This window comes from Halyomorpha halys, unplaced genomic scaffold (genome assembly GCF_000696795.3).
Source record: "Halyomorpha halys isolate HHAL.00 unplaced genomic scaffold, Hhal_1.1 Scaffold689.1, whole genome shotgun sequence".
NCBI lineage: Eukaryota > Metazoa > Arthropoda > Insecta > Hemiptera > Pentatomidae > Halyomorpha > Halyomorpha halys.
The window spans coordinates 187,597-203,709 of NW_027113663.1; the positions used below are offsets into that span (position 1 = coordinate 187,597).

The 16,113-nt window shown below is 29.9% G+C and overlaps 1 protein-coding gene across 3 annotated transcripts in view; it reads right to left on the bottom strand.

The window, feature by feature from the left end:
* The window catches only part of LOC106685398 (prostaglandin E2 receptor EP3 subtype), a 116,025-nt gene that overhangs the window by 64,498 nt on the left and 35,414 nt on the right, over positions 1–16,113 (bottom strand). The window contains exon 2 of one of the 3 annotated variants that reach the window (XM_014428031.2): positions 1,606–1,681. The exons of the other annotated variants lie outside the window; for them this stretch is intronic. Coding sequence (XP_014283517.1) covers positions 1,606–1,632 — 27 coding nt within the window. The 5' untranslated portion in view covers positions 1,633–1,681. The remainder of the gene's footprint in view (positions 1–1,605; positions 1,682–16,113) is intronic. 3 annotated transcript variants of the gene reach the window in all.

Below are 16,113 nucleotides of genomic sequence, written 5' to 3' on the forward strand. Positions count from 1 at the left end.
TTACCCGATCGAGGGTACACATTTTATGAGGCTGAGTGGACCCACAGGGCTGACTCATGGCCACAGTGAAACATAAAATAATTTAAATTTTAATTTTATAATTCGATAATTTGTTACATTTCCATATTTTCGAAGTTTAATTTTTTTTCCTTTGGTCCCCCCTCAGTATTATAATGCTTTTTTTTTTTATATATATATATAACTAAGTTACATTATTTTTTCTTATAATAAAAACAAATAGAGTTATTTTAATGAAATTACGAATATTCTTAAAATTCACTTTTATTCGTACTTAAAAAATTTTATAAAAGATTTTTATTTTTATTTCTAAACAATTTAATTAAATCCTAAATGTTCTCTACAATTGACTAGTTCTGAATATTTTAAATTTTCATACAAGAAATGAAGGTTGAAAACTATTTACATCCATGGTTTATCAATTACCCAGCTCATAAGATTAAGGATTAACATAGATGAAATTTCGTTCTGATTTTCAAATAGATAATTAAACAGCTCCCCTTTGGTGTTTTATAGACGTTATAAAGATGAAGGAGAGTAAAAAGAGAAGCAGGCTTATTCGTAGAACAAACAGGCAACGAGGCCACTGGTGTAGGGTGACACTCGATCTCGTGATGGGGCCTCCGAATACTTACAGCCCTTTCCTCCCCGCCTTTAAGAATATCCAGGGTGCTTTAGTTTTTCTTAATTAAATTAGCTCGTCGTCACATCTAATTAAGTTTAAGACGAATTCGATATCAATAAGTAAGGCTTTAAATTTAAAATCAGTTAAGGCCAACTCAAAAAATGTATTTTAGATAACTGAAGACGATTAATGATAATATGAGACAGGACGGTTAATATGAGACAGGAAATCCGCCGTTCTGACCTGCGGAAAAACCAACGGATTTAGAGTCAACGGACTTGGATTATCTAAAATATATGTTGGTGTGTGGCCAGAGCTAGGGGTAGGGCAGAAGAGCAGGGATCTTTTGTTTTTAGTTCTGTTACTTATTATGTGAATGGAATATAAAAATCAGGCTTAGAACTCCATCTCCGCAATTTCAAAATTTACAGTGCCATGCTTAGCAGTAACACTGCCTATCATTGGAATAAGGTCGTATGCGGTAGGCGGCACTCTTTGTGTTATCTAGAAAATTGTAAATTCAAAGCCTTTATAATTTACTTCAAGACGAGATAAGTAGCTCAGGACGTTCTGATTCGGTTTAAATTTAGATTATTTTATCCTATTGAATAAAAAAAAAAAAAGAATAAACTAATATGAATATATATATGTATATATTAGGACTTCATACGAACTATAATAAAGAAAATAAAAATTAGTTAACGTCCTATACATTAATACATTAAACCATTCTACTCAAGATTAACAACAAAAAAATTGTTATTTTTTGAAAAAGAACAGTATTTCTACCAATAGATAGAAATGAAATAAATTGCTGTTAAATTTTTGGAAGACTATTACAGAAACCAAGTCATTTCCTTAACTTATGACTAGATCATGTTTACGAATAACTTTTAGTTATCGTGAGTTAGTAGAATTTAGTTATCTGAATTGGATTAATTTAAACTATATTATATTCTTACGTTACTGAAAGCTGAAACAGCACCCATCGTGCAGTATCGGGGCGATGATCCCCAGGCGAACCTCTGCAAGATTTACCTGTAACAATAATTATTGATTGTATTATTATATATTAGATGTAATGTATATAATCTATATCTATTAAAAAGATAACTAATTTATATGTAAATATTTATTTTTACATTGTCACTAATACTTAGTTTTACTTTAAGAAAAAAAAATTCTACAATTGCTTTACTGGAAATTAATAATAGTAAAAAATGCTTTCTGTGCCGTATTTATCTAAGAATGCTTCGTAAACTTATTAAATTCGTCTGATTGACACTGAAGCAATCTTTGCGATGTTAATTCTTCACAAATCACTTGTGAAAAGTTCAGAACAAAAAGAAATATTTTTTTTTAATAAGTATTAAAAAATTTATCAATATTGTTTAATTGCTCGAAGTACGATTGGACATGTTTAATACACAATTATTAATCAATCATTGAAAAACATCCCTTAATTTATTGACTAATGGGATCGAAGTACCTTCTACAGAATACGTTTTGTATGTTTTATACTTAATTTCCTCCTATAATAATAACATACACACTCCCATATAATATAAAGTTATTAATATATACTACTTATGGACCTTTATTATTTGTTATTTTCTAGTTATTCTGCATTTCCTTATTATTCATTTTGGTTGTTATCTTGTTTTTAGTTCTTTGCCATGATGAAGGCAAGAAATTATTGCTGAAAATATAAAATGTTTACTTATTTTGTTCTTCACTGACCACACCCCCAACAATCATCTCATATTATATTCGCTGTCAACAACTATAGCGTCATAAATTTTAGTTATTTAAATTTTCCATTTCTGTACTTTCTCTTCCTTAGGTATTATATATAAAAATAAATAAAAAAAAATTTTAAAAAAATTCATCAAAACGCTTTTTGTAGTAATATTCGAAATTTAGATTTTTATCAAATTCCGTCCACTAATTTGAACAAATTGTTTTATTTATATTTTTTTTATGGAGAGTCATCGAGTGGTTGATGTCATATCTTCCACATTGGAGCGCGGTATGTACTGCATGGGAGTCTTCCTCGATGTTGAACAAGCTTTTGATCGAGTCTGGCATCCAGGTCTGCTCTATAAGCTTCGTCAATTCCTACCCCCTACATATTTCCTTATAATCCGCTCCTGCCTCACTGATAGAACTTTTAAAGTAAATCATAACCTAGCCTACTCATCTCTCTTTTCTCAGTCCGCCGGTGTTCCCTACGGTTTATACAGCTGACATCCCAACCCACCCTAACACAGTCCTAACAACGTACGCTGATGACACATATATACTGTCTGTAAACAACGACCCAACTAACGTATCACAAACACTACAGACACACATAACAGCTGTTGAAGAATGGTGTTAAAACTGGAGATTCAAAATAAATCCTGACAAATCCCATCAGATCACCTTTACTCTCCATCGTAAACCTCTACCCTCCTGTCCTACTTAGATACTTAGGACTCCATCTTGACAAGAGACTTACTTGGAATTCACACACAAGACTAAAACGACTAGAAACTGCTCGTAGATTCCGATTGCTACAACACTTACTTGACAAACGCTCTAAACTTCCCATTCACTACAAAAAATTAGTATACACTACGATAATCAGACCAATTTGGACATATGGTATTGATCTGGGGCTCCACCAAACCATTAAATTCCTCCCGCATCCAATCCTTACAATCCAAAATCCTACGTAAAATCCTTGATGCTCCTTATTACGTTACAAATAAACTCTTAACATCCCATTCGTTGCAGATTTGGCCAAAAACAGATATGTGTCTTTTCATTCCAAACTCTGTAACCATCCAAGATGGCCACGGGACCTTCTAATTTAAATTAATGTTTGAAGTACCACCAATGGCAGGTTCCTTCCCAAGATTTTCAAGTGTATATGAAACATACAACATATTTACTTATTGCATTATTTTGTACAGTTGTAAATTACATTACATAAATAAATTTTTAAAAAAAATTTATGGATGTTATAGAATATTACATTGAATTTTATTGTTTGTTTTATTTTTATTTTGTCCGTTATAGTTTAATTATAATATTAAGTCGTTATGGTTCCCTCTGTTATAACTTGAACATAGTCAACATGTATACCTAATGCCAACTATTTTATTCAAGTTCTGAAACGTCCTAGTTTCGTGTTTGGACCACTTCGGACGACTTCCCTTTGAAGGGAGAGCAGATAACGGTTGTGTACGCGCGTGGGACATACTTTTCGCTGTGGTTGAAAACAATCCATCTTTCGTCGATGAAAGCGATAAAAAATGGCCTTGTCTGGTATGTAGAATTACCATAAAGCTATCACAGGAATATTTTCGAGAATATTATGAATAAAATGCACTTAAAAAGTGACAGGATCTCATAGATGATGTATCGTTCTCGCGTTCGCTCTGCCATGCTAATACAGTACAGTCCCTTGATAATGTTAATTATTTAAGCATATAGCACAAGAGCCCAAAAGGAGAAAAAAAGGCAGTTATTTCACCCCGATTTTTGATTACTTAATTGAAAACTAGGTATAAATACTAAAATTGATGAGTCTGCCAAGTATAGGTAGTGGGAATAAAAACTGGCGGCTAGTTTAAAACTACCAACAACCATAGAAAATCTAAGAGAGCATCATTTAAAGTAGAGTAAATTTGCTAAAATGTAAGCCCTAATAGAACTATTTACGTCCTATAGTTCTCGAGATATAGCTTTTTAAAAAGCAACATTTCATAAAAATGTTATGTGGAATGTACAGAAAGATCAGTACTTAGTGAATTTATTTTGAAAAATCTATATCTCAAAAACCATTTGTCTATTAGCACTCAAATTAAAGCTAGTTAAATGAGCTATAAAGTAGTTTATGATGTTTATTTTCGTAGGAGTAGTAGTTTTCATGAAATTTGCTCAAATAAATTGATTTACAGTTGTTTGGAAAAATTTTCTTTTGCCAAATTTATATTCATATGTGAATATCATACAAACTACTACCTCTACGTGTCATGAACTACTTTATAGTAGAATTATTTAGCTTTAATTTGAGTGCTAATAGACTTTTATACGTCGAATGGTTATTGATATGTAGATTTCTCAAAATTTATTCACTAACCGCTGATATTTCAGTACATTTTTATGAAATGTTGCTTTTTAAAAGGCTATATCTCGAGAACTATAGGACGTAAATAGCTCTTTTAGGGCTAATATTTCAGAGGATTTACTCTTTTTTTAATAATGTTCTCTTAGATTTTCTAGTGTTGTTGGTTGTTTTTAAGATATAGAGCTCCGAATGAAAATTGTTTTTTTAAGCTTTGAAACAACCGCCATTTTGTATTCCTCCTACCTATACTTGGCAGACTCATCAGTTTTGACTAGTAATTATACATAGTTTTCATTAAAGTAATCAAAAATTGGGGTGAGATAACTGCCTTTTTTTCTTCCCGGCTCTTGTACGAATAGATATTGGATTACATTCTGTTAAAAAGAATACTTAATAAATTAAAAATAAAAAAAAAAAATGTTTTGTAGTGAGCTGAGTAAGTTGAAATTTATCCAGTATCACTGCTGATAAGCGACCATATCGAAAATCGACAGTGTGTAGCTTACAGTCATCCATCAAGTCAGCTAAGTTATTGAGTGATCTGATAAATTTTATGAAACAAGTAAAAATATTTCATTATAAATATCTAGATCATTTCTTTCTAAACAGCAAGCGTAAATATTCTCGGAAAATATCCCAAGAAATCTGGAGAGCAGCGAGCCGATGATTATAAAATATCTGCTGATTTACGAGCAATTGACAATGCTAACTCAGGCTAATTATATCCAGTTTCCGTAATCCTTAGAAATATATAGTGATTTGTTTGCAATTTATTTTATTATAATGAAATGTATAAAATAATAATGCAGAAACGAATAAAACATGAATCCTATAAAATAGGAGTAGATAAAAACGGAATTGATTATAGGCTGCAATAACCATTTGATAATATTGTATGCTTATTCATTATTAAATGAATTTTAAAAATTTTTATCACATAATTTATTGATCTTATTTATTTTTTTTTATGAAGACTACTATTTTTCAGCTTATTTATACATATTTTATACATCTATGTAAGACAATTGGTTACAAGAAGTGTGTTCAATTTAAATATAAAGGAAACAATAATTCCTTTCAATTGCATAAAAATAGTACCTTCATATCTAAAACCCAATAAATGAAATGCCTAATATAATGTAGCAATTACAATTTAAAATATACTAGCTGAATCGGCAATGCTTCACTATTTCTTTATTTGAGGATTAATTAAACACTGTTGATATCAATTAGCATATAGATGAAGCGATAAGACTGTAACATAAATGGCTATAGCTAACTTCGCTGCATAATCTGCCAATTAACAATCCAATTTAGGTGATTGTTTTAGTTAATATAAGGATTGTGTTTTTTCTTATTCTTTTAGACATTATCATTCATTATCTATGATATTGTCATACATATATACTACATAAAATATGGATAATTTTTACATAATAACTCTTACTGTACTTCCATATTAGTACTATATTATAACAATCAGACAGAATGACCTGTCAAAATATGGTAAAAGATTTTTCAGGAGTGAAACAAAGTTTATATTCGTTTTTAGCACCTCGAAATCCTTAAATACATATTTTTGAAAAAAATCGGAGAATAAAATTTTTGGCCCAAAAATGTTTTAATTTGATTTTTTTTAAAATAAAAAAAAAGGAGAACTAACATCAACATGACTCAACCAATCTATACCAAGCTTGGAAGTGGTTTAGGGCTCTATAAACAACACCATAAGGCACAGACCGAATAAATAAAAAAAAATATATATATATATAAAAAATAACGTTTGAAAAGTTTATATTTATTTGAAACTAACATTTCGCCATTAAAAAGGTCTATATTTTGTTAATGTAGGTTAAAAGAGGAGATATTCAACTTTCCAACTGTTGAATTAAACTTGGATAAAATGTTGAGGAGTTATGAACGATTATATGAACAATGGTCGCCGAAATAAATATCCTCCAAATAAATCAAGCTTAAAATTATCTAATTTTTAATTTCTTTTAAAAATGGTATTTAAGGGTTTGAGACGACGCTAAAATCGAATATGATTTGCTTTTTCCTAAAAACATTTTTGTCGAACCACTTCATTAAAATCCTATATTGTTTTAATTTTTATTTTTCAGAAGGAGATAAATTGATTGGCGTATAATAACCATGAAAAAAAAATTATGCTTTTTGAACTAGGCGCCAAAAATGTACAATTTTGTTAATAATTTTTTTTTGGCCGAATCAACTAAAATCGGGCCAGCCTATAATTTTCTCAGGAATATCCTGAACATTTAGCAAAAAGTCCTATCAAAATCGGATGAACGGTATGGCAGTGCATAAAGTACCAACAGACAAATATTGATTTTTATGTATTAGATATATACATATACATAGGAAAATAGTAAAATAGTTATCCTTGATATCTATTTATAGCTTTTTGCGTTTTTATTTATATTTTACTTCAAATTGTATTTTTTTTACTCTAAAGGCTAGAGTGGTGATTTTGCACTGTCGTTCTAAAGAAAACTGTTTGTTTCATTGAATTGCTGCTGTTTCTCAATTTATAAAAAAAATTATATAATGTATTTGAAACAAAACGAATGTTCCTTACAATTAAAATCAAATTGTTTGATAGTCTAATACTTTAAAACGTATTTACGTACTTAGAATTTTCTAACTGAGTTATTGTATCCCGGCATATCACTGTCCCTCACTCAGAAGTGTTCCATAAGGTCATAAAAAACTTCTGATTTCCATAAACAAACGCCGACTCAAACATAGGAGAGCTAATGTTTATCGGAGATGGCCTTAGGCGTTGAAGGATCTTGAAGATCTCTCTAGCCGAAACAAAAGACTGAGGTTAGTCGGGAGCGTGCTACCTTTCAAATCCTAATTCCAGTACCTCACTTCAGTAACTGAAAACTGTGACCTCTTTAGTACATTAAAGGATCGGAAAATTGCACCTTTTTTTGGACCATTTAGAATTTTTAAAATGACGGGTAAATTTCACTTTTTTTATTTCTTTATTTTATATTGAATACTACTGAATTAAGTGAATATGTAAGCAGTAAATGTGATGTGAGTTATATTACAATGGCATGACATGGTCTTAGTGGGGCGGGTCCGGCCGGGATGGATTTGCTTTTTTTAGTGATATGATCTCCTCACTCTTTTTTTTTTTTTGAGACTGTGAAATGTCGTACAATGACCAAGCTACTCGCTATAATTGTCTGTTTGAAAAGTTAGTCGTTTGTCCAGATGTAGTACTGGGTAGTCGATCTGTTTAACTGGAATAAGTAGAGTACTATTAAAGGAAACTGTATGGTAGGTAGTATTTTAGTTTCAATTATGAATTTAAAATTTTATATTTTATCTATAAATTTTAATTTACTGGTTTAACCAAATACTTTCCAATATTTGGAGTATTGTGTACCCGTTATCCATTTTTCTGTTTGTTTCTTTATTCATTATTATTTGGTATTTTTGTAATGAATATTTTTTATATATACTTCATAATGGCAAAACGCTCACTACTAATCCTTATCAAACTTGTTTTTTGAATTGTTGGGGTCAATCGAAGGCGTTTAAAACATATTAGTCTAAATTATGCTAACAGTAGTATGTAATTACATGGTACTACTAACAAAAAAGTTTTAATGATGAAAAAAAATAAACTTTTCTACGTGAAAAAATATTAAAAAGTAGATTTGTTATAATTAAATTTTAAAATAATTGTTATAATTAATTAATTTCTAATCTTTGGTTGTAGATCACACTTTAAACAATATTCATTTACGCCATTATGATGTACTTTCCTCTAATATTTCTAGTAGTTTTTAAATTACAGTTTCTAGCGACTTTATGTTTTATAACACGACTAACCTCTACCCGCTTACTTAACACCATTATTTTCAAAAACTCCACTAAAAGAAAACGGTTAAAAATAAAATCGAAAAATTGGAAACAGGTTAAGGTGGTTCTAAAATTGGTGAGGAGATTCACCCATCTGAAAAGACTCCATCTTAGAAAGAGTTATAGTGATATAGATTGATTAATTATTTTTTATTACTATATCTCAAATGTTAAATATAAAAAAAAAATATTTTGGCAAAACTTTAATTTTGGTGGTATTCTGACAATTGAGGAGCGGCAATTCAAAACCTGACAAGCCCATTTCCAAACAAATTTTAATTTTATTGTTTATTTAACTAACACTATTAGAAGATTGTTATAAGGTAACAGGATTTGACCGCAAACAGCTAAATAACAATTTACTCGAATGTTGCCGGAAGAAAATTTCTTATGTCGTGATAATCTAGTAGTAAAACTATTTAAAAAAATTTGATGATGGACTTGACTGGTCTTGGAATGGAACAGATCAAATAATCTTTGTTCTTGTTTGTATAAGACAAATTCGAATATTGAAAATATTGATTCCAGTGACATTCCCACTTCTGTCACTGGTGTGCCCCGTAATGAATTCAGATTTCATAATTTAACCGATGTTATCACAATCATTGTATTCCCCTGAAACCGTTTTTTGTCCATCTTGATCTCAAACCCACGCACCCATGGGGTTTAGAAAAAAAAATATCGTTTCTATATTGAATGTTTTAATTTGTTAATGTTGGAATTTAGTATCAGGTGAAAATAAAGCTTCAGACCACATTGCTTCCAGTAAATTACTCCTTCTATTTTCATATTGGGGCTTTGAAAATAAATAGGCTTCTGCATTGTAAACTGCCTGTCATTTTCTCATAAATTCAATAAATGATTTTTATATATTTCCAACTATGAATTATTAATTTTAAATACTAATTATTTTTTCTTTATCTAAATAAATTTGTGAAATAAATCTTGTTTTTAATTTGGCTCTATAGACCTTGTTGACCTTTGGCCGACCGAACCAGCTTTCTACACGTCTGCCTATCTTCGGCTACTGCTTCCAATTTTCTACATGCGGCTCTTTCGCATATTTGTTGATTCTGTCTATCCATCTGGTTCTTGGCCTCCCACTTCGTCTCTTGCCTACAACACTGGCATTCATTGTTGAATATAAAATTGTTATATTATTTATAATATATAAGGGAGTGGATAGCTCATTGGTAGGGCATTGTGCTACTTAATCCAAGAACCCGGGTTCGGGTGCCCTCCGGGATCCACTCAAACTCATTAGTTGGGTACCCTTACCAGTAAAAATCTGGTGGTCCCGTGTGATTCTGACCAAATCACCTCCTTGCACAACTGTCGCTCTACTGTAACTTTACTTCCTTACAAAGTACTGCACCCTTGACCCTTCCTGGGTTGTAGCGGTGCAGATTTAATTTAATTTGAATATATTATTTATATATTCAAATATTTTTTTGTTCAACATTACTCGGTAGACCTTACCCATTTTCCTTGTTTAGACTCCTTGAACACTCTAATAAATGGTTCCTACAAGCTTAAAGGAAAATATCCATTGTCTCCAGAAATAGTAAAAATAATTGTATTGACCAAAACGTGTGATAAAGGCGGTGGTTTCATGATATGTGTGTTTCTTAGTTTTTAACCGAAAGCTAGTTTTCCCTCACTTTGATAGTGGCTGGTTTTTATATGGAGGACTTTCTGGTAGGTATAAGATGACACATTAATTAATTGTTCCATTAGATTCTTTTTAAGGTTCCTAGGCACTCCCATTCCTCCAGTCCTTTAATTAGTATACTGTTTTTAATATGTTCTAATTAGTATTAAGTTGTCATATTTTTATTTATACATATCAAATTTGTATTTTTTTAATTTTCTTTATCTTCTTATTTTTTTTAATTTTATGAGTACTAATTTTTTTTTTGTTATTTTTCCTACATACATATATAGCATAAGTGAATACTAAAAGCGCTAATACTTATTGCCCTTAATTGAGGATTGTTGAGTGCTAAGGATTTAAAAAGTAAAATAAAAAAAATCTATGAAAGAAACTAATTAAAAACCCTTTTAGAGAATGTTTTTCTTAACAAAGCCCACTATAGATGTTTATGACAAAGGAATTTCTATATACTATCTTGGCCATTTTGTAAGTTTTCGAAAGTTATCCTAATAAAAAACTTCAATTTTTTAATGTTATGACTTAAAAATATATTTAGGTTCGCAGATCTATTTTTATGGCTCCGTAAACATTTTTCTCTTTCTTTCATAACCAGGGGAGAGCATTCCCATCTGCTATCAAAACAAATAAAATTCTTCTCCTTGTTTTCTCCTTCCATTGATGATGAAGGCGAACTACATCTCTGTCAGATGCATTTATAGTGGATTCTAAAATTATCGCAAGTTTGTCAACAATTAGACATTTTGACTGATGTTATTCTAATTTTCCCATTTTTAGATAAAAGTTTTCATCTTAACTAAAAATAATTAAATAAAATTTCATTCGTTTTAAATTTTAAATAATGGATTAGTAAAAACAAACTATTTCTACATGATCATTTTTATCCTATGCCATAAATTGTTTGCCCCTCCATTTGGAAATTGTATTAACATCTAGCATAATATTACTGACAAGGAGGCAATGCAAGTGAGATTACCGCAAAATATTATACATGGACGCGTGTCCGTGGTCCCTTAAATATTAATTTTCACAAAAAAAAAAAATTACTGGCAGATTCAAACAATATATCTATATTTTTCTTTTCCGGCCAAGACTCCCATTGGCCGTCCATGCTGCCTAAACGATGATTGGGGGGATAAAGTTTTTCATTTTGTGGGACCGCCACTCAATGAAAAACGTCAGCGCTCCAGGCTGGATCCGAACCGGCACCGCCAATAGACTTCAGATTGGCAAGACGGTGTCCTAACCACTAAGCTACGGGCGGCCCTAAAAATATTTTTGGCACTAACCTATGCTATAAACCATTGAGACAATTCGGACTGAATGACGTTTCAAAAACTATGTGCACACCTAAAAGGAGACTCTAAACTGCATAAAATCTAAAATATATTAATATGCGTCGAATGGGAATTCAGCTTTATAACAGTTGTAGTTACGTTGTATTTTTGAATAATATTATAAGGGGTTATGAATTTATTTTGTAAACGCGGGACATTGGCTGAAAAAAAAGTATCCTCCAAAAATTAAAATTTTTTTATTTATTTGAAAATTCATATTTAAGGGTTTTAAAAGACGCTAAAACCGAATCTGACTTTATTTTCCCTAAACTTCTTTCAGTGTACTTTACTTGAAGTGACTTAGTTTTTGTGATTTTTTACTATTTTTAATACTTTAATGATTTATTTAAGGTGAAGGTAAATTTGTTAAATTTAAAGATTTCACTTTTTTTTAATTTATAAACAAAATGTTCCATGTTTCGGCTTTCATGTCACCCTGAGTATCAAAAGTTTGATCAGCTCCTTCTTGTATAAATTCAAGACCTCAAATTTTTGATTATACAGAACAAATTTAGAGAAGTATTTCTTTTTTTTTTTTTCTTTCGTTGTATGTAAACAAAACCAATAGTTGTCTTCAACAATGTAGAAAAAAGTACTTATATAATTTGTTTTTAATTATAGTACGATATTTAAAATGTATTTGTTTTTTTAAGTAGTTAAATCTGAACCAAAGAAATTATTTGAGCTTGAATCACTTATAACCTATAGTTAATTTAATTAAATAATTTAATTATTTGAGAGTTTAGGGAATGAAATTATGACAAAATTTTGATAAAATATTTATTTTACAATATTTTCGAAAAAAAATTCATTATACCAAAAATGGTTAATTATAAAAAAATTACAAAAGTTAATTAAGTTCGGATCTGAGCTAGTTTGGAGGCGTAAGAAGATTTTTTATTCGTGATGACTCTTAACGTTCTTCTTAATGCTCTTAAAGTTCAATCAAGAACGGTTCATTAATTGTAAGAAGAAAATGAGGAGTGTTTAAAAACTGGGAACGACCACAGGAACCATTCAATGGCATTTTCGTTTAAATAACTTTTTTAGATATACGGACAAAGTGTAAAAGAAATCTTAAAACTTTTTTAATTTATAAAATAAATAGCAACGATTTTTCCAAAGTTTTCTTATTTCAAATTTCTCTTTTTTTTTCCTTCATTATTTTTTTCTTTTCAAGAAATAATTAAGGAAATAAATATTTACCTATAAAGTTTAAAATAACAACCAATATTGCTCTTTTTTCACATAAATTAGGATAAAATGATAATCAAAAATATTTAATTTCGAGAAAATATTTAAATTTCTAAATAGACAAACTCAGACTACCTACATGAACAATAAATTATTTGCTACTCCGATTATGTAAGTTAATAAGTACGTTGTTTTACTATAGTAAATAATTAATACTCTAATAAATTTATTACTACTATAAATAAATTTAAAGTTGTTTTTTTTTTCTCCGGTATAAATAATTTCAATAGGAACGTGTATTTTTATTTTAGTGATCTGAAATCCCATTTTTTGATAAGGTCATAATCAGCTGAATGATATAAGACCTTAAAAAAATATGATAGTGTCGACAGGGCGGTAGCACATGGCAACGGTTTACTTCATGGTAGTAAGTAAGCCAACATTACGAAAAATACAATTAAAGATTCTCTCTTTTAGGAAAATTAATTGAAAAGTTGTAATTTTCGAAAAAGATAAAAGCTTTTATTGTATTTTTCGTTAAGTTGGAGAAAACGTACCTTCATTCCTGTGAAGAAAAACCTTATAATAATGCAAATGCTTAAAAGTTACTTTGATTTTAAATCTTTAAGCTGTGAATTCTGGGGAGCGGCATCTTTTATGAAAAGGAAAAAATTACTACCTTTTCAAAATAAAGTCGTAAGAATTGCAGTGGATGCTCCTTAGTTTGTAAGAAACAGCTAATTACATCGGGAATTACAAATAGAGGCAATAGAAAATTATATCAAAAAAAGATTCATGAAGTTCCACTCCCGGTTACAGATAGTTAAAGGAGCAGTGACCTACAACTTGGGAAACCCAACCACAACCCGAAGACTGAAGTCCAGGCTGCTGCAGGACGTCCTGTTATAAATTCTATATTTGTCATTTCTGTTATTGTCACTCTCAAATTTTATTTTACTGGAAGATTATTGATTGACCATGTGTAAAAATGAAAGGAATATGGTCCGGGTGCGGTCAAAAAAACTCAAATAGTAGAATTATACTATTTTAATGAGCCAACGTTTCGCCCCACGTTGCAAGGCTTCTTCAGGGCTATTTTGACGGCAGTCAAAACAAAAAGCTGTCATAAAAGCAAAAAGTCATTTTTGTTTTGACTGCCGTCAAAATAGCCCTGAAGAAGCCCTCCAACGTGGGGCGAAACGTTGGCTCATTAAAATAGTATAATTCTACTATTTGAGTTTTTTGGACCGCACCCGGACCATATTCCTTTCAAATTTTATTTTAATTTCTTTTTTCTCTCTCTTACCTTTTTCTTAAATTTACATTCTTTTTTTCCCATTAGAAGTCATGTATTAAAGTAGAATTAGTAGAGGTAAATTAGTATTAAAGTATTAGAAGAGGGGATCTCTACGTGTTTTTTTCTTTGTTGTTTTTTAATACCGTGTAACGGTGACTGACCAAAAATGAGTACTTGAAGTTTTAATTAATAAATCAAGTACATATCTCCCAAAAATAAGGTTAGGACCGATGTCATGGTTTCTTGTACCTGTCCCTTAGGCCGTCCATAAATCACTACTGAGGGATTATAGTTAACACCTTAGCTACCCAGTACGGTATAACTTGTAGTTCGTTTTCTTGTCTGAGACGCCCACAAGTCTTATCGCTTTTTTTTTACTCAACATATTTGTGCATGAAGATGAAATTCGTATACATTGTGAAATATGGTGTTATTAATTAAAAAAAACAACTAAAAATTAAAACTGCAAATTCAATACGTTAAAACTATTGATACAAATTTGTAAAAATAGCATTTTATATACCAACTCGTTGTCGGATGCGGAACCAGAGGTTCTTTTGAGTTGTTTTATTATTTATTTTTTTTAATCAATTATATTATCTTGTTTTTTAAATATTTTTTAATTATCTGCAAAGAGAAACCTGAACGTTTGGCAATATTTTATTTTGTATTTCTTAATTTATTTAAGTAATTATTAAAAAATAAAATATTTACATTGATCGATGATCAACAACACAAATGTAAGTAAAAAGCTTATAGTTTTTTGCAAAAAATCATTAAAAATTTATTTGCATCATATAATTCCTTATTTACTTATTCTCTTTAGTTTTTGTATATCACTTTTTAGTAATATACATAATTTTTTTTGGACCTAAAATTAGACATCCTATTTATGATTTTTACAGATTATAAATTGGTACATCTGTGAATTCGACCATGGATATATTTAATAATTAACGTTATAATATTATAATAATTTAATTTTTACATAACAGATTTTAGTAGGTAGTACTTCGAGTTCATTCTTAAAATTATTTTTGTTTGATAAGATTGTAGAGAAGGGGCCTAAAAACTGTTTTTGTCGAATACAATCTCTGTTTTATGGTAGAGCATGAAGAAAGATTTGGGGGAAAGAAATTGGGGCAGAGATTTAGCTCACCCTACAAAACAACGATTTAAAAAAAAACACACAATTTATTAAAACATGTGTTTATATGAGATAAATATAGTTAATATAATTTGAACAACAAAAATTAATTATGATTAGAAGTTATTAAACATTATTAATTTAATTATTTTTACATTTTTATTATTATATGATATTTATAGATGATTTTACATTGTCATACTTCTATTTCATTTACTATATGCATCTTTACCACATATTGTTGATTTGGCTGATTATTTGTATTGTAAAAATAAAAGTCATTACGTTTTGTACTGTAGCTTTTTTTCAGGATTTTTTTAATTTCAGATTTTATATTTGTTTTTTATGTTCACGATCTGTACTAATTAAAGAGTTAATGTATGATTTCAAGTTGTGATGCATACTTTGTTGAAGATTAGACTGTTTGTCTCCTCTGTGGGTCACTGATGAAGATCAAGCATTTCATTCCAATTAACCGAGTTGTTCCGATGAGCAATTTAAAATAAGCATTGAGGGCCGTAGAAGTTATCGTGTCAATTAACATAAACGTCAAACTACGATAGTTAGGCACATTAAACCAGATTCTGTAATTCTTTGATGGTTTTGGATACGGATTCAATCCTTCTAAAAAGTTGCGTGTGTGTAAAATCAGCTTTACATGAAGGAGATAGGGTGCGATTAATAAGGAACAAAAAATTGTTATCAACTATTTATTTGTTGACGTTTCATCCCTCAAAGCTTCATCAGAGCTGTCGTGCTGCGAGACAGACAACGGAATATCATTATTATTTCTATTATAATTATAA